Below are 20302 nucleotides of genomic sequence, written 5' to 3'. Positions count from 1 at the left end.
CAGAATTTGCCATATCTGTAGAAATATATGTCCCAAATTTATCATGCAATGAATTATATGTGATGGTTTAATCTTGTATGCAGTGTGGAGTATTGACACATCTAATTTAGATGTAAATGTGTGTGCATTCACAGGGCTTCATATATCCTCTGCCACCACCCCTCCCACTCCCCCCCCCCCCCCCCCAGTTAGTGTCAAAGTGATGGCAAGATATATTCATGGTGTGTTTTATTGCAGGTGTAGAAACCAAATAGACTCCACTATTTTTCAATATATTGCACCTTTAGATACCAGGACTTTATTTCGGGTTTAAATGCGGAATTTTCAAGTTTGGATGTTTGGTTTGGAGCTGAGGACAGGGTGGTCTTTGGGGTGGGGGATGGGGGTGGGGAGGGAGAAATATGTGTATAATGTATTCATTCAGCCAACACAGAGAGAATAATATTATACTCAGCTTTCACAATAATGCTTTTGTGGGGCCAATTTTATGCGATGGTTATTCAAACACTGCAAGTGCTTTAATAGATGTCTGATTCACAGCAGCAATATTTTAGTGAATTGAAGAAAAAAAACAACAACAACCCATGACAACAACAAATGAGCTTATAAAATTTGAGCACCATAATATATTGCTTGACAGCGATGCAATTTCCCGAGATCAGGTTTGTGTTAGACTATCTAAACACCTCATTCAGGACTGCTGTTGCAAATTCTAATTTCAGACATCAAACTGGCAGGGAACAAAACTCGACAGATGATACTCTGTGGGCTAAATCCAGGTACAGCATGATCTGCATCAGATTTGCACTGGTCTAAGACTACATCAAATTAATGCCAAGGTCATGAATCAGTTACTGAAATTGAATTTTATGAATGTGTCAAATGTCAGCCATGACAATTAAATTTGATGAGGACGACTTGATTTATTGTATTATTACATTGCAATTCACATAATAAGTCTTGATATAAGTGCAAATTAAGCCATGTGAAGAGACATGGAAATCTTTATCAATATGCCTGCTAGTAAGTGAGATATGTTTGGTGCGCTACCTAGCACATCATATATATAGTAACTTCATTATCTTCTGCCAGTACATTCTTGTATTAAATTTGCAATAATTCCACACAAACTTGCCACCACTGTGCCTTACAAACGAGGCATGCAGTAAAGGCACAAATGATGTACCCTTGGCTGATTAGGAGGTTAGCTCGATTGGACTATTCCTCTTGTCTATATCTGTTGCACACCCCACCCCACCCTCATCCAAACCCCCACCTACCCACTCCCCTCTACTCAGTAGAGCTGCATCAGTTGTTATTATTGGAGGCCTTCAGTCTTATCCAACATTAACCCGTTCCATACTAAATTCTGAAATGCCCAAAGACGTAATATGCAGGCCACCAAGTTCCTGCACAGAACAGTTTAAAGGTCTTGTTTATACCTTTGGGAGCAGTGATTTAAAAATGTTCAAGACATCACATTTGATGCATATGTGTAGGTCAGTTGTATCACAAAACATCCTACCATATATATATATATTTTTTTTTTTTTTTTGCAATAAAGCCTAAAATTTAAGGAGATTTTTAAGGAGACTTCACTGTATACAGTTTAATCTAGAAACATTCTTATTAAAACTATTGTTCATATCTTGTATATTTAATAATACTTAACATTGATTATACTGGTTCAAATTTTTACATTGGTTGTTTTTGTCTCTAACTCACATTTCAGAACTATTTTAAAGCACTTATGCTGGGTTTTTGTTTCATCTGTAAATGGTAAATTATGCCTTTAAGGTAAAGAGTTGAAATGCATTTCATGTGCAGACGCAATATCTGTCTTCTCACAGATGCGCTGTGATGGTTGGTATAGTCTAAATCTCTGTGAACCATCATCTTTCATACAGCCATACTAAACATATCACAGCCTTTCTAACTTAGAATCATCTTACTGACATATCACAAAAAGATTAATGAATAAAGATATCTACCAATGTTTGTGTCTATCTGGGCATAAAGTAGATATGGAAATGGTTGTCTGTGTGGATTGTTTAAGAGCATATTATAAGTCTAATTCTAGTTTTATTTAGTGACATGGCATTTGCTCCTATGACAAAGGCTCCAGTTTTATTTTCTCCGAGGACGGAGGGTTAGGGTTAGGGTTTGGGTTAGGGTAGGGTTTTAGGTTTACTTTGATATGAGGATTAATAGAATTAGGATAAGGATTAGGGTTATGTTGTGAGTAGAATTTATGTTTGGTTTAGCTGCATCATGGAAGCAATTGTTGCGGGAGCAACAGTGATGGAACTGTTTTTCTTTACACGAAAAAAAAAAAAAAATCCACTGTCTGCATGGCATCTTTCTCTCTTTACATATTTCATCCTTTCACAAATATCTCTAACAGGCCAATATGTATCTCTGATATGACACATTCTTTTACAAATGGAGGCATTTGCTGCTCAACTCCTATCATATAAACCAATACATTTAAAGGACAAGTTCACCTTCATAAACATAAGGATTGAGAGAATGCAACAATATTAGTAGAACACATCAGTGAAAATTTGAGGAAAATTGGACAATCGATGCAAAAGTTATGAATTTTTAATATTTTTGTGTTGGAACCGCTGGATGAGGAGACTACTACAGCTTGTGAGTCATATGCGTATAACAGTATAAAGAAAATGTAAAAGTAAATTCAACATATTTTCACTTTTTTCGCATAATAAAAGAGTACTTGACTTGCCTCTTTCTAAGGTAGGGGGAATAATATTACCAATAACATTTGTCAATAACGAGTCAGGGGAATGTGTACTTTTTTCAAAAGATGGAATTTTGTGAAATTCTCTTTATATTTTCCTTATATTGTTGTACGCATGTGACATCTACGAGTAAGTTATTCACACACTGCAGTAGTCTTCTCATCCAGCGGTTACTGCACAAAAACTTCAAAAATTCATAACTTTTGAACGGATTGTCTGATTTTCCTCAAACTTTCAATGATGTGTTCTACTAATATTGCTACATTCTCTCAATCCTTATGTTTATGAAGGTGAACTTGTCCTTTAAGTAATACATTCTGCACCCTGTTTATGAAAAACTAAGTAGAAAAACAACGAGATCAGTTTTAGTGCACTAAATTCCTCCCAGTCTCTACTTTGGGTGAAATAGCTAGTCCTTCTTGTTTGGTTTTTTCATTTTCAAATTTTCCTTTCCCTCCACTGAATGTTCCTCTTCCTCCTCCTCAACCCCCTTTACCTTCCTCCTCCCTTCTTCTGGTTTCTTTCTTCTTCCTTTTTCCACCTCAATTCCCTTTCCCTTTCTTTCTCTTCCCTTTTCCTTCCTTGTCTTTTTGTTCCTGCTTATCTCTTTCATCCTTACGGTCATTCCTGAAGCTTGCTTGCCTAACTCAGGGAACAGGCCAGTTAACTTATGACTCTGAACATCATATATGTCCATCACAAAAAAGACAATGGAAAGTAATATATCAAACATGTAATTAAACCCTACATTTTTAATTCAAACAATATCCGTTTGTCAAATTATATTGATTTTATATTCCTGTATGAGTCATGTTATGTACACACCACGGTAGTGTCGTGAATATAGTGTACGATTACAACATTTTTAACACTTTATCTGTAGTAAACCATAGCTATTGTTTACTTCCTCATATAATGAATATAAGAATAATGTGCCACACAATACACTAGCAATTTATTCTCGACTCAGTTTAAAGGGAAAGGCTAGTAACTGATCAGTGGGAATCAGTGGAAATGCCGGGAGATGATTGTGGCAATCCTTATGGGATTCATTCAAGAGTTCATTGTATATCTATAGTTGTGAGAAAATGATTTGCTTCAGAATGGTCTCATATTCAAGTAATGTGCAGTTTAATGCTTCCAGGTTAGCGTCCCTGGTCAGTGACGGAGCATTAATCTGCACATTACTTGAATATGAGACTGTTCTGAAGCAAATCATTTTCACACAACAATAGATATACAATGAACTCTTGAATGAATCCCATAAGGATTGCCACAATCATCTCCCAGCATTTCCACTGATTCCCACTGATCAGTTACTAGCCTTCCCCTTTAATGACGGTGGAGTGCTTTTGTCTATGTATAGTTTTGATTTTGTTTTTCTAACTCAAAACCCTGTTGACATTGCTGCACCTAGCTATGGTACTTTCAAAAGCTTTCAACCATTAAAATCACATGGCTACAAAAGAACATTGTATTATCTATTGATCTAGTGTTTCTCAAAGGACACAATGAACTCTTCATAAATCACAATTGTTAATATCAAATTTTTAGCTAAAAAAAAGTATCAATTCACAGAATCTGTGAGCAGTCTCCATTATCTGACTGCTCTTTCATTTCAAAAGTTTCTCATTAAAATACCATTATCATGTTCTATGACCTTTCGTTGCCTTGTAAAGTGCTCAGCACACTTTCAATGACATTTACGAACATTATGAATCAATCATATTTTGCCAGGCAGTTCTCCAAACCATGAAGATATAGTGCCGCACAGTGAGTGATAGAGTGTTTGGCACTTCATGCGACATGATTTCAGGAAGTTGTTAGTCATGTTTCTCTCTTTCACTGAAGTCTGGAGTACACCAGCGGGTAAATATGGAAACTGTAATCTTCGGGTTTACTCTCGGTACACTTAATCCAAACACGAGTGATTGCTGATGAGGGAACTGCAAAAGAAAACCGAAGCACAGATCTTGGGAAAATTGGGGGGCATGAACTCTAGCCAAAAGACCACAGGCATTCCTTGGTTGTTTTTCTTATTTTTTCTTGCATTCTCTGAATTCTCTTTCAGCTGTCTCATAACATTTGTCAAGCGTGCATTGGATTTGAAGGGTAGTGTGATGCAATTATGTTCAGTGAAGCATGGGGCTATAGGATTGTGTTTTGTTATCTACTGAAGGAGCACCTCTTAAATTCTCAAGGAGACCATAAAGTAGAGAATGTTTGATAAAAGAAAATAGAATGGGTCCTCTCTAACGAGACACGCGTCTTTGAGGTTGGCTTTGATTACTTACACATCGCATCACATTCAATGTAACCTAAACATACTAATGGAATATTTCAGATATCATAAGAGGGGTAACATAATACAACTTTATAATTAAGGTTTTTACTGGCTCCCTTTTCCATATATTTGTATCATTTTAGAACTTTTATGTGTCAATGTGATGATTTGTAATATACTTTTGTAAGTAATTTTGCATATAGCTTGTCTATCTCATTAAAATTGGAATAAATACATGATACATGATTAACTAAAATTTAACAAGAAACTCAACACTATTACATGAGGCAAACTATTACAGAAATCCCGAAGCACACAGTATACCCCATCCCATCCACAAAGAAAAAGAGAGATGATAATGGGAAATGAAAATATGGTCTAGATTAACATTTCTTGGCAAAGTTGAGCAAGTTTGATTGAAAACTTAACACATGCTACTCTGTTGCCAATCAACGTCTTCCAACACCAGCTGTAGGACTTTGGGGGACAAGAGAATTCCGAATAGCCTTTTGTACTTTTTTTGTACTTTTTGTACAGATTTCTTATTTCCTCATTTCATGAAAGTTAAGAAAGGCATCATTCACAAAGGATAGTTGATTTGTTTAGAAAAAGTTATAAACTTGATTCAAGCTTGTCCACGAATGACATCATCACAAATTCACGACAGTGAGAACAAGTTTACAATCATGTCTTTATGGATATGTAAAAAAAAAAAAGAAGAAAAACAAGAGGAAAGAATCAAAATATTAATGTGCATGGCTTTGACAGAACACATGTGATGAGTGAATCACATCCTGAACTTGACATTTCAGTATATTGTGATCTAATCACTGCTGTGCTAATGTTCTATCAGAGACACAAGTGGCATATGAAAAGGAATATCAGTTTATTTGTGTGACACATGCACTCTTTATACCTCAAATACACACAAACACTCCCCCTCTCTTTCCTTTCTCTCTCCTTCTTCCTATTGTTCATGAAGGGCCTGAATTGCCATCTTAAAAGAAATTGTGTGGGTGTGTGTATGCACGTGTCTGTGCATGTATGTAAATTATTGTACGGTTCAAGTTTATTGGATGTTGCAATTGAAATATTTTTGGGAAAAATAAGCATGATTATGGTACCGTTTATCACAGCTTTCTTTCTTTCAACTCTCTCAACAAAAATCATCCAAAGATCAAACTATCGACCTTTGCGTCGCCATTATGCGAGACCTTTGCACACAATCCTGGTATTGTCAAACACATCCTTCTATTCACCCTTTTATACATCTTGCGTCGTAAAAAACACCACACAGGTTGGCAAAAAAGGGCAATGCCAGTGGTTGCCCACACGTTTTGAGCACAATTTGTGTGACTGTTTGTCTGCTTTTTTTACTTGTTTTGTTTCCTTTCTTTCTCAATTCTCCCGACTTCCCACACAAATCTACTTCACAATCACACACAGAACGCCACACAGCTGCAACGTTGTACATGCCTCAAGGTTGTATCGACCCAAAAGAATTTGAAACAAAATCTTGCTTTCATAATACACTGTATTCACAAAAGTTCCGTGCATGAGCTGTCTGAGCTGAAACTTTATTGAATACACACACACACACACACATGCACCATTCATAATATAAACAAAGAAAACAATGGCTTGTGAGAAACAATGATGCAACGATGACAAAAAGCTGGTTTGGTGCTCATAAATAGCTGTACAATATAACAAAAACATCCACCAGTCTACAACCTGCAAACTCATCCTTCTGTGTGTAATTATTTACATGTCCTAAAGAGTCCACTAAACATTCTACCTTTGGCATGATTTTTTTCTCTCCTCATTATTCTAAATTTCATGTGTCTTACCTATGCATCATCTTTTTTGATTTTTTTTTCCAATACATGTGAACTTGACATGAAACAAGCCTGTGAATGTGTTGCACAATAGACTTTCTACACTGAATTGCTATGACTACCATCACCATGGCAACAAGCTGAAGTCCTGAAAGCTGATTGGCCATTACTATGACAACTGACAACATATACACACTGATTTTTGCATCCAAAAGCTAGTCCCAAAGTCAATTGGTCCTCATGTGACATGCTAGTAGAATCAAAGTTTAAATGAGAAGAACAAAAACCACATTCCTGTCCCGAAAAGTTGCATATGCATTGATGGCTGTAACCACCGAACACGTAAATCAGCAAGTTCTTCCTCATTATGCACTCTATGAGCATAGATTCATTTTGCCAATATTTCAATGAAACATCAGGTAATACCAAAAGTACAGTAATCCCACTTTCTATTTCTACACTACAAATGGTATTATGATAGCATTACAATGCCAATTTTCTCAAAAACAAAAACAAACAAAGAAAAAAACAACATATACAGAATGAGGCACTATACAAGATCAATTGCATGTCATAAACAGTACCAAGGACACAATAATTAAATTCACTGTACATAACATAATGAAGAAAACAAACAAAAAAACAAACGATCAAACAAATTGAAAAGTAAAGCATATCGAGTTCAAGAAAATTTCCCATCCTGAAATTTTCCCACTTTTCCCCCCTACATCAGGTGAGTTGAGTCTATTTCTGGTTGATTTCAGGAAATTCCTATCTCTGTGTCTATTTCTGGTCAGGATGTGGTTTTTTTTGGACATGTTTCACAACAGATGTCAAACGTTGATTTCTGCATTCCTTGTCTGAATTTCCTGCAAAACTGACGTTAGTGAGCCAGATCTGGGGCGGTGATTTTTTTGTCTTGCCTGCAGGGGACGAGCGAGTGTGCAATTTCATCCTTACAAGACCTCAAATTGAAAATAAAAAAACAAAAACAAAAACAAAAACAAAAACAAAAAACAAAAACAAAACAAAAACAAAACAAAGCAAAACAGAAAGACAGGAAAAAAATTGCAACCCGGATAGGAATTGCAGTAAACTTCTCAAAGGAAGAGCAAAATTTATCTTTTGTCACAACATGCCTTGACTTGTGTAGTCATGATCATAGTCATGTATTTGTATCATCCATTCATACTCAGTAACAGCAACACAACAACAGTACAAGCTATCATATTTCCTCCAAATTACCTCATTACGCAGTACAGTGTTTCAGCTTGAAATGACAGAAAAATGAATTTGAACAAAACAAATTTGGTCAATATGTGATGAAACTTCATATAACCATGTTTAGAAAAAAAAAATTGTAGTGTACAAAGCGATATCACCATTAAGAAGTCTCTCTCGCTGAGTTGGCGCACACGTGAGCAGGGAAGTTCTTAACAACCATATTCCTATTGCTTTTGGTTTCGTTTTGTCTACCGAGGGACTGAGAATCACAAACCACACATCTCTTCCGAAAATGACATGGAAACAGGTAGAAAGACTACCACTCTGGATTAAATAAAGTCAAATCTTATCTACCTATCAAGGCTTTATCACAGGGAAACACAATGTGGCCAAGTAAAGGTGGCCACTATGGACAGCATGGCCTGAGCTTGCAATTTTGTTCACCATTGTATGTAGTTGACTGTCATTGACAGGTTAGTTGTGACACAGGTTTAACTGTATTGTAGGAGAGGTATTCATCTTTCTTTTTATAAAGATGAGTACCAGATATCTAATCATGTATCAACATAGATTACTGTAATATCAACATAAATTCAACAAAGGTTACAAAATGGTATATATCACTCCTATCTAGGAACTGATTTGTATTTTCAGCACAATTAATATTCAGGGTAGTCACATATTTGTACTTCCCATTACATATCACGCATATTTTCTGAGTGGAATGTTCAATACTTCTGAGCATTTTAATCACATAGATCATAGAAACTTAGTTACATTGTATCAAACTGTAACAAAATTTTCTCGACTCATCACTTCACGCCACTTTACTTATCACACTGTGCAACAGTAAATGCGGCAGATTTCATCATTCATTTTGAGATGAATAGTGATTGTATAGAGAAGGCTGTCAACAACATTTAGACATTAAAAACCACAAAGGTTCCATAAGGCAAGCAGGGAGATACTTCTGTTCCACAAGCACCACAATGGGCACAAGCAAATCCCACATTGGGCACAAGCAAATCCCACATTGGGGGAGCTTTTTATATTCTCTTGTCAGGACATAAAAAGATATGAAAGGTTTCTGGGAGCCTCTTGGAGAATTTGAGAGAATTGGTAACATTGTGTTCACTCTTCCACTCCCCAGCATTGAATAGTCCCATAAACTTGCGCTGAAGCGACTGACATTCCAGCTTTGAAAGCGCATGACAGGACAATCGAGTCAGGGGTGCAGTTTGAATGTTGCGCACTTTAGAAGGAGGTGCTGAGATCTCTTCCTTGTACGTCTAGAATGTCGCCTGTCATCAAAGTGCAGGCTGTGCATTTGTGTCTGGAGTTTGGCTGACAGAGAGAAAAACAAAACATTCAACATAAAGCTTTCGATTTCTATCACCTCATTGTCAACGTAGAATGTTGAGTAAGTGAGAGTCCTATATATTCTCATCTCGAGGACATGGCAGTTGACTTCATACTCACTAAAAAGTACAGTGAAACAGGGCAAGCACTTTGCTGCATTTGAATATCAACTAATGCCTCTATTAACCCGTTGAGGACGGGCTGATTTTGCTACGACACGCATTTCCGATAGACGCTTGCCCGAGTATACTCGGGACTCGTCCTCAACGGGTTAACTGAACATGCGTGCATGACAACTACATCATGTGCAACACTCGACTGCATATGAACACATTAATATGTTCAATTATTTGTACACACATAAAGAAAATGAAAGAGGAGAAAGAGAAGAGTGAAAGCTGGCTAAATTCAATTTGGATGTGCTTCATCAGAACATCAGGATAATTTTGAATTGGTTTGGAAACAATACCTGATAGGAGAACATGAATAAAAAGACATCTCTTTTGAGTGCTGAATCAAGTTTTTGCATCATTCATATTTTTGCGCATGGATAGCTAGAGCTAATTAAGGCTTTATTTTCAATATGTCACATGAAGCATCTCCCTCCTCCAAAGAAAAACAGAAAAAGAAATAAGTATGGCATATGAAATAACATTAAAAAATTCAGCAGAACATTTCAGCTGGTAAAATGTGTGCTATTCTGCTTCACTGCCTTACAAAATATACAATAAGAAACTTTGATTTATGGGGGGAAAAACTAAAAAATTCTTGAAGTCACACTTTTGGAAGCTCAATACACAAAACTAGACATATGGTCTCAAGTGAATACAGGCATCCCTTTCATCATTTCACCATCTTGTTTCATATTCAAACAGATATTTTCTGTTACCTGATTACCCAATGACTGAATATCTGTAAACCTTTACATTTCTACAGCACAACAAACAAACAGGAAGCATCTAAATAGGACATTACCCTTCTTTTTTTCTTTCTTTTTTTGACAAATGCAGTGAAATGAAAGAAGCATATCAGCAGATTTAAGCAGATCAACCAAAAGGGCTTCCTACATAAATTTGAATGCCATAAAGTCACATGTGAGATGTCTCACAAACTGACTGGTGTTTGAAAATTTCCAAACGACTTAAAGTTCCTGGACTGCAAGTATCAGGTCACGACTCCGACCTACGTCAATCTGTATTTTCTAAATGTGACCCACACAGACGCACACACACACATGCACATGAATTAGTAAGGTACTTCCATAGTTGAACTCCTCACACTTACAACTGGAAAGCCTGTGGCATCATGAGCGAGTCGTTCAGCATGATGTCCCGCATCTTCCACAGGGCGTCCACAATGTCGCCCTCTTCTGCCAGCACGCCCTGGGCGAACCAGTGGCGGGGCAGGCGGGATTTCTGCTGCTCTGTCATGGCGACCGTCTCCTTGGAGGCCGTCAGGTTCTGCTTCCAGTCGCTGATGGTTTCCGACCTGTTGTTTAGGCCCTCGATGTACCTGAGAGGAGGAGAAATACTTAGTAGTGCGGAAGAAATTCTGTATCATTCTACAGGAATATAGAACCATGCTAAACATTTATAAGATAAATCACAATTTATATGTGACTGTACCCTTAGAGTTTACCTCGGGAGCCCTTTCATCATGATTAATTCCTTGAATTTTTAAAGTAATCTTGATCAGAAAAGAAAAAAGTCACAAGTTGAAAATTCACTGACCTTTTTGTCCTCCTTCAAGGCAACATAAACTTCTCAAAATGCAAATGATATGCAAAATACGCAAATGATATGCAAATGAGTATAACATCGGAGGAAAATAAGAAGAGATTTACAAGAGGTGCTGTCTTTTCATATCAGTAAGAAAAAAATAAGCAACAATCCCGGCACTTCATTCTGAGCTTAAAGGACAATTTCACCTTCATAAACATAAGGATTGAGAGAATGCAGCAATATTAGTAGAACACATCAGTGAAAGTTTGAGGAAAATTGGACAATCGATGCAAAAGTTATGAATTTATAAAATTTTTGTGTTGGAACCGCTGGATGAGGAGACTACTAAGGCTCGTGATGTCATATGAGTACAACAGTGTAAAGAAAATGTAAAGAAAATTCAACATATTTTCACCTTTTTCGCATAATAAAAGAGCACTGGACTTGCCTCTTTCTAAAGACAATGGGAATAATATTACCCATAACATAAGTCAGTAACGACTTTTTGTGAATTTTGTGAAATTCTCTTTACATTTTCCTCATATTGTTGTACGCATGTGACATCATACACTGCAGTAGTCTTCTCATCCAGCAGTGACTGCACAAAAACTTCAAAAATTCATAACTTTTGAACGGATTGTCCGATTTTCCTCAAACTTTCAATGATGAGTTCTACTAATATTGCTACATTCTCTCAATCCTTTCTGTTAATGAAGGTGAACTTGTCCTTTAATACATGCTCCATCATAATTGTTGTCATGAACAACATATGATGCTGTATGCCTACCTTCATGTGCCTTCATTTAATTCATCCCTAATAGTCCCATTCTACCTGTTCACACTGTCAACTGTAGGTTTGAATAACCATGTGATTTGTTATGTAGTTTACCTACGAGTGACTTGAGAATGAACATAAACTGAACACAAGATTAGAGTATACAAAAGTATAAAGCAAGGAGAAAGTCTGCATAGTCATGCTTTGGGGTTCATATTGCTCTTCCAGATGGGAAGAAAGAAAGAAAGAAAGAAAAGAATTAAACCTTACTTGATGTATGCCTCAGAGTGCAGCAGCCGCTGTGTCTTGGGCGGGGCAGGAACGAACATGGGCTGGGGTGGGGCCAAGGGAGGGTACTGGGCGGGTATACTCTGCTGTCCCTGAGGTACTCCACCTGATAGAAGAACACACACAACCCACCCCAACAACATCATAAGTTAGGGTTTGTTTGTTTTTTCTGTACGTTGATATCATGATGCAATTTGTCAAAGGAATGTTGGGAAAAGACACAATCTTAAAAGGAACAGACCTTTACAGACAACATTTAGGTCCTATTTCACAGAAAGTTGCTATGGTTAATTGGTAGCCACTCTTGCTGTAATGACAAGTGTCATGGTAATCCTGCTTTTTGATAAGCTGTTGCTGCAAGAAGCTGCCATTCTAGTAATGATTGCAGCTTATATCAATGGTAGCTGGGTGACAACCGATCACCTGACAATGATGCAGCTGCTACTACTGAAATTATCATATCTTGCAATAATGGTAAAATTCTCAATGAAATGAGCCCTCAGTGAGACATTTGAACACACACATATTTTATATATATCTCTTGTTCTGAAATGTTTATGGTAGCACATGCTGTACAACTTCATATCTATATTGATGCGACCTTACATCTCAAAACAGTAGAATGTCATCAGATACACCTTTTTTGATGTGTGTAAAGTTTGGACAACTTTTAAAGAATAGGCTTTTAGCTTTGATATCATGTAGAGCTCATAAATCATCAAAATTGGATAATATGAATCAATTGAAACAGTGACAGAAAATAAAAGCTGTGACATTTCTACTTTTAAGAAAGGGCTCTGAATCTCAGGGTCTTTTGAATAGCAATGACTCACTCTCTTTTTATGTGTACACACAACAAAAGGGATTTAAATCACCATAGCAACTGCTACAAGAGATTACTGGAATCTGTCTTTCATGAAACTTGGCACACTCATCAAGCAAATTCTATAACTGAAAAGTATCAAAGTGATTGCTTAGTTCTTGTAGGATTTTGATGCACAATTTCATGTGCTCCATGTAAAGAAAATTTGAGTCAACCAACATAAAAACAGATAAAGAAATTGGCCACTGCAACACTTGACCCCCCCCCCCCCCCAATAGCCTTCATCAAAATTGTATGGCATTGTAACTTACTACAGTTACAATTGTACATGGTCTATTATCACCTTAACACTGTCGAATCTTACCAGAAGATTTCTCTGGGATAATGAAGCCTCATATTAGTTATTTCTGTTGCTAGCTCTCTGGACGAAAGGAAAGCTTACATCAAATTTCACTTCTTTTCACTGCTGCTAAGGAAGATTTACACTATGGTGCCATCACTAGATTCTCAAATGCAAGGTGTTTGTTCATTTGTTTGTCTGTTTCACTTTTCCATCTGAGAAGATGGCTGGATAGCCCATATTCAGCTGCACTAGCCAGTCTCCCGTGGGGTCCAGATGGATGTAAAGCAGGTGTTACCCTTTTAGGGCTGATAAAGACCACAACACCACAACAAATACATTTCAGACATTGGCTCTGCAGGATTATAAGCTCTGTGGTAAAGCTTTGTGTATAGAGTGCAAGTTGGGTGCGCAATGCAGACACTAGCAAACATACATGTACGGTGTGCCTCTATCCCCATCTAAAAATATATATATACCAGGTGATAATATTCTACAAGATAAAAGAAAAAGATGTCTGCTGGAATTTTTCCTAATACAGAATAAGAAGACAAAGTGTGACCGACACAGTGTTTTGTACATTTTTTTTTTCTTTTGGCAGACACAGAAATTGTGCAACACACAAGTCAAATTCCACAGCAGATCATACATTCAAACCAATACAAGTCTTCGAAGCTCATCAAGGGGGGCAATCATTTTTAAAACAGACAAATAGACAATCAAATTTCCTTCACAATGCACTTACATGCAAATTAATTGGCCATAATGCACAGAGGGCATTACACTCAAAGCTACAGTAACAGCTTTGAGGTCTGGCAAATGCGACAAACAGCAAAATTTTGACAAGTCCCGAGGTCTAACACCACATGAATACTAGTGTGAACTTCCAACTGCAGTAACCTTGTGTAAAACCCAGCCTGTCAAGTCTATGATATCATAGTCAGTCAAAAATCTTATGACAGTTTCTCATGATGCTGATTTTCAAACAAAGGACCGTGTCTGGACCCAATATGAAGGGAAAAAAGAGAAGTAGATACAAACAATTCAAGTAAATTAGAGAAATATGTTGAAGACTGAGTCAATTTCTTTAAATGTATCAACTGATATGCAAAAATCAAGAAAGTAAGAGCCGAGGATAGGACACCCACACCCAATCACAGATCAGTGAACTTGCACCCGTGGGGCAGCTTAAACGAGGGCAGAAGGAAGAAGGCGGGGGGAGAGTTCTGCCCTTGTTTCAACTTTTTTGGCACTCCACAGCTTGAGATAACATCAGCGATGACATTTCTCTTACTTAGTGATGTTCTGGACTACTTCAAATGATACAGTCGGTAATGCTCACGTAACCTTGCTCTTTTTTTCTTATCATTGAATCATCAATTCATGAAATTCCTGTTCTTCCTTCATGGCAGATACCCTGTATATTTCATATATCATATAATTACATATCATATCATATAATATCATATCATTTACATATATATATATATATATATATATATATATATATATATATATATACAAATGTATAACATGATATTACTTTCATGTCTTCTTCAATTCTGCTTTTGATGGTATTCAAAGACAGTTGCATCTAACAGGAAGAACATTTCAGGAATATTTCAGGACTGTATAAAAAAAAAGACCAATACTGCAAATTTCATCACAATACATTCTATATGCATTAAATATTGGCGAGCTGAAGGAGTGGGGAAAAAAAAGGAGGGACATATGAAAGATGGCTTGAAAAGCTTCTGGAGATCAAAAAAATAGATATGAAACTCTGTGAAAGGATAATCTTAAGTCTATCATTATACAGTGATAAAAGCACAATACCTTTCATTGAAACTATACATAAACTATACTGTAAAACCACACATTTTCACCTGCATGAAACTTTCGCGAATTCTCTGAAGAGCCAAGATTGGCAAAAGTTACGTGAATGCAAAAGTGTTTTTTGTGTCTACACAATGAATTGAGTTCCTGTGGTAATGTGCTGAAATTTTTATGCCGCAAGAAGGGCAGTTGGCTTTAATTTGCGAAATCTGGTTTTACAGTATGTAGCTCCATTTGGTCTGCATTGCTGCTCTGCCCCATAATCCCATTTTCTGCACATTCTACAAAGTTTCAGCTTTTCGACTTGGAACAAAGTAAAAAAAAAAAAAAATCAAACAGAACAACAGAAAAAAAAAAAAAAAAAAAAGATAGAGGTGGTTCTCTCTCCACCAGGACCTTTCAGAAAGCCGTACCTGGCGGCAAAAATGAAAAGGCTTGGACGTCTCACCTTGACTATAGGCAGGGCTGTGGGCCCCAGCATGCGGACTCATTGCCTGCCCCCTAGCCATGCTGTACGGACCTTGCATCATGCCTGACATAAACAACAACAACAGTGACATCAACAAACATAAGTCAACAATGCAGCAGAACAAGTGGGGGGGGGGGCGGTGACGGTGGAAACAACATCCGTGTGATTAAAAAGAAAAAAGAAAGCAATGCACAATAATTCTTATTAGGATCACCGTTGTTTGGGAGAAACATGGAGCAACATATTACTTGAAAAAATATTCTACACACAACAAAACAAAGTTTCAGTCATTTTGGGACTGCACAGGGGATAACAGTGTCTATCAAATGACAGCATTAGACTTTTCGTATGTAGCTTCAAATTATCATACAAAATACTAAATTTCGATCTCATATATCAAGCGTCTGTCAGGCTCTGAATTGACTGAAGAACATTTTTGTTGCTGCAGGGCTTACTGCAAGAGCATGCTAACTGTAGAAGAATACGATACACCTTTTTAAATATGATGCATTCTTCAAGTTTTTGATCAGAGTTCTTATTTTAAAGACCTAATAAAATGCTTGCAAAATGTTTTAATATGCAAAAGAAATGTAAAATATATGTCATGATTATCAATGTAAATATGTTGTCAGTGTCGTTCCGGTTTTTATCGCTTCTAGAAACTCCCCCAAATATCACATTTTTGGAAGACCCCGTTGCAGCTTTTGCGAAAAAGATAGTCACGTGACCAACACCCCTGAACCGATTGATGACGTATAAGCACGGAGTTGTGCTCAGTTAGCAGACGCCGCTCAGCACAAGCACTCAGATTACTAGCTTGGTACACGCGCGTACACGATAGCTAGCCCGGCCAGGCCCGGGCCCCGCGGGATGTGCGCTCCCGGTCGACACACCGACTGTCGACATGTACGCATTTAGTACCACGTACATTATCACTAAGTTAGCTTGCACAGATACCTGGTACCTCGAGCATAATGTCTTCCCCTATATGGGTAAACTTCGACATTGATGATGATGATGAAGACTGCAGCTCTGACGATAGCGGAGAGGAAGAGGAGGCACATGAAGTTGAAGGGGAAGATGGGGAGGGAGAGGCAGCCGATGAACCAGAACGTTATCGTGGGGCTGCACCTTACCGATATGAACCAGCTGCATCTCCCCCGCTGCCAGTGCAAGAGCGTATGAACATGGCACCAAGCCCGAGAATAGACCTCACGGAAACGATCGCCTGGGAAATACAGAGTGGTATGTCTGGTATGCCCCCATATAGTTTAACGTTAGAAAGGATATACTGTATTCTACATGACTGACATTGTAAGTTGTAACTGTCTAGTAAGTAGATTAGAAGAACAGGCCCAGCTCGCTCACAAAGTGAGCGTCTACTCCGCCGGCCGCAGCAAGCAAGCGGGAGCGTCCCGGCTGTGGCCTGGCCCGTCGGCCGGCGCTTACAAGTTAAACTACCAGTAGTAGTCTAGTAGTAGATCTAGTAGCAGTCTACTAGTAGTTTACACTCAGTAATTTAGATGCGTCATTTTCTAAGAAAAACGATACCAAGAATGATCGTCAATTTTGGTCGAGTAGTTTTTGTTTTATGCTAAAAATCATACTATGGAAGGAAGCCCAAACGCCGTGCTTATCTACCGATGAATGCCACGGTGGGGCTGGATTCACGAGTGAGGTCTAGGCCTATAAAGCAGGCGAGTCGCCGTAGTATTAGTACAGACACGCAGTGGTGGTGGGGCTATCGTGAAACAGGCCCCACCCACCGCAGTGCGCGTGCACCGTACCCGTGCGTTTATAGCAAGCAAGGGTAGGTCCTCCTAGGGTTTAGGGTTAGGTAGGATTGTATTTATGGTTAATTGGCCGTTAAATTAGTCGAGCCGAGGGCCATATTATGAAGTCATTTTCGCCGCATTCACGAGTATTCACTGTGGAAGGTAGCCCAACCGCCGTGCTTACCTACCGAGATGAACGCCACACGGTGGGGCTGAAACAGGCGAGTCGCCGGAGTATTACTATTTAGTACAGACACGCAGTGGTGGGGCCTATTTCACGAGTTTGCCGAAAATAATGGATATCCAAGCGTACCACAGTTGTAATCTGTATTATTGGCAGTATTAAATCCGATACAGTTCATTAAATATTCTTTTGTCTAAAGGCTTAGCCAATGACAATAGTGCAGCGCAGCACCTGCTATGCGCTCGCTAGCTCGCTCCCCCGCCAGCGCTAGCCAGTGCAGCCGCCGCGCCGGCCGGCTGTCGCTGCGCGCGCTGCGCTAGCATAGCCTTGCCAGCTCGCTGGCTACGGCTAGAGGCAGACTGGTCGTGAACGACTCCGTTCTTAGACGTCATCACAATTTAGAAGTGATAGTGCGCCGCATGCGGTGAAAGTATAGCAAGTTTTCCAAAACCGAGGAAATTGCATCCAATATGTTAACAAATATAGAACAAAATTCAGAACAGTAAAAAACCCCGCACAACCATAGAATTACTTAGAATTTAACATTTAATATTATTACATCATTGAGAAAAAAATGCCTAAACCATTTTATTAGGTCTTTAACGTGACACAGTGACTGTGATATGTTTAAGTGAAATACATATTATCAGATCTTTTGGGTCTGTGAAGCGCAAGTATATGCAAAAATTGCCTGAATGGATGTGAAGCTCTTTTAGGGTTAAGACCCCTAACTCTGATTTTCCAGGTCATTCACTACAGCATGTTAGGAACTTGTAAGAAAAAAAAAAGATATACAAAAACAGATGAAGTTAAAGGCAAATATGAAGTTGGAATTATGCCTCATAGTAAATATGGATACATCATGAGCATTTTAGCTGTGTTAAAATGAGTTAGTTTGCTGTCTATGTACCCTGCTTCACAACCAAAACCTAGTTGCAGGGGAGCTTTACCAAAAAAGAACAAAAAAGTAATAAAGCAGCCTCTTAATATTGGACAATACAAGAAACACATTTATTAGAACTGCAGTCACAGCTTAATACTTGCATTTGGAGAAAAAAAAATGCACATATGCACACATAAAACTAATATCACAGAAAAATACTGCCTAAGCATGTAATATACAGTATAAGTCTGTAAATTAGTTGCTCTACACAAAGCCACCATTTTGCCACAAGAGGTCATATTGCACAGGGCAGAGTGGAACAATAATTTTGCCAGCCAACAGAGTTATAAGAGTGGCTAGTGCATCATTCCACTGTATGTTACACAGTTTTAGGAAAATAACAAGCATATCCAGTACACTAACAGAGCTTGTGGGAGTATGTACCAATATCCTACTAAACTAATCATTAATTTTTTAAGAGCTTGTCCTTTAGGATAATCCTTATTTCTCTGGTAAGCAGATATATCAATAAAATAAACACACAAAAGCGAATATTTGGGACTATCAGGTACATCTTGAGAGAAAGCTCAAATTACTTTCTTGACAACACAAGTAATCATCTGCATTCTTTCCAGAGTAAGATATCCCTCTATATCTCACAGAAATTACTTTCATTAAACTGAGTCACTGAGGTAAAAGAATGCAGCTGGATATAGACAATATTTTTAGTACATTAAGCACAGTGATTGTGCCACTGATACAACAGAACTGATCCTCTGGGCTCACTGCACAAGCAGGCTCCTTATTGCTGACTCTGAACCACTTGACTCTTATTGATTTGAATAAATATAGAAAATAAACACAATAACACTAAACAGAAAGAAATCAAAGTAATGGAAAGTTGTCTCAGTGATAAATACCAAAAAAAGTACTTTGCCTCAAACAGAAAAATATTTAGGAATTTCATATATTTGCCTGTGCGTGTGTGTGTGTGTGTGTGACTAAAAAAGTATTACAAAGTAAATATTTAATGTATGAATTGAATCAGAACATACTTAAATATACCTATTTGTATGAACAAAAAATAATTGCAACAAAGCTGTAGAAGAAAACAAAACAACTTTCTAAGTGGGTTTGATGATAAATTTAAGGAAAGGATATTTTGCATCAAACAAAAAAGAAATTTTAAAGCAGCTTAACCCTATTCTAACTGGGCTATTTGAGACCAAGTTTTTACTGGGGGGGTCAATTTGACCCCCCCTTCAGATCTCGGCTGCCGATCGCGCGATCGCCGCAAAATTTTGCCTGAACATAGAGCCGGATGTCAACTACAAGATTACATGGTCATACAATAGAAAAATTTTGATTTCATATTTTTTAATAAATTAATTATGCAAATTAACGCATGAAATCATATTTTCACCTATAACTCCATCAAAAAGACTGAAGGATTATTAAATTTTTGTGTCAGAGTTCCTCAAGACACATCCAACAATTTTCTAGTAAAAAAATAGCGCAATCAAAATTATATTCTTTTGTTTTTTATTGTTTTTTTTTTATTTCTTATTTATTTTATTGTTTTTTCGACCTTTTGTTTTCTATTGTTTTTTTGCCAAAATTTGTTGGAGGCACTTTTTCAAGCTTATCTACATTAGAATTGATTTATTTCAATGGTTAAAAGTTGAAATAATCTAATTTATATCAATTAAACAAAAAAACACAGTTTGCATTGGACACAAAA

The 20302-nt window shown here is 37.6% G+C and overlaps 1 protein-coding gene across 1 annotated transcript in view; it reads right to left on the bottom strand.

Annotated features, from left to right (window-relative positions):
• Positions 1–6607: 6607 nt before the first annotated feature.
• The window catches only part of LOC140246302 (protein polybromo-1-like), a 67609-nt gene continuing 53914 nt past the window's right edge, over positions 6608–20302 (bottom strand). The window contains exons 34-37 of the mRNA XM_072325768.1: positions 15699–15782; positions 12234–12357; positions 10752–10979; positions 6608–9452 (exon numbers count right to left, since the gene is read on the bottom strand). Of these exons, the coding sequence (XP_072181869.1) occupies positions 9416–9452; positions 10752–10979; positions 12234–12357; positions 15699–15782 (473 nt within the window). The 3' untranslated portion in view covers positions 6608–9415. The remainder of the gene's footprint in view (positions 9453–10751; positions 10980–12233; positions 12358–15698; positions 15783–20302) is intronic.

Source organism: Diadema setosum, chromosome 2 (genome assembly GCF_964275005.1).
Source record: "Diadema setosum chromosome 2, eeDiaSeto1, whole genome shotgun sequence".
Lineage (NCBI taxonomy): Eukaryota > Metazoa > Echinodermata > Echinoidea > Diadematoida > Diadematidae > Diadema > Diadema setosum.
Note: the sequence above shows the minus strand (reverse complement) of the source record. Positions and strands in the feature narration are given on the sequence as shown.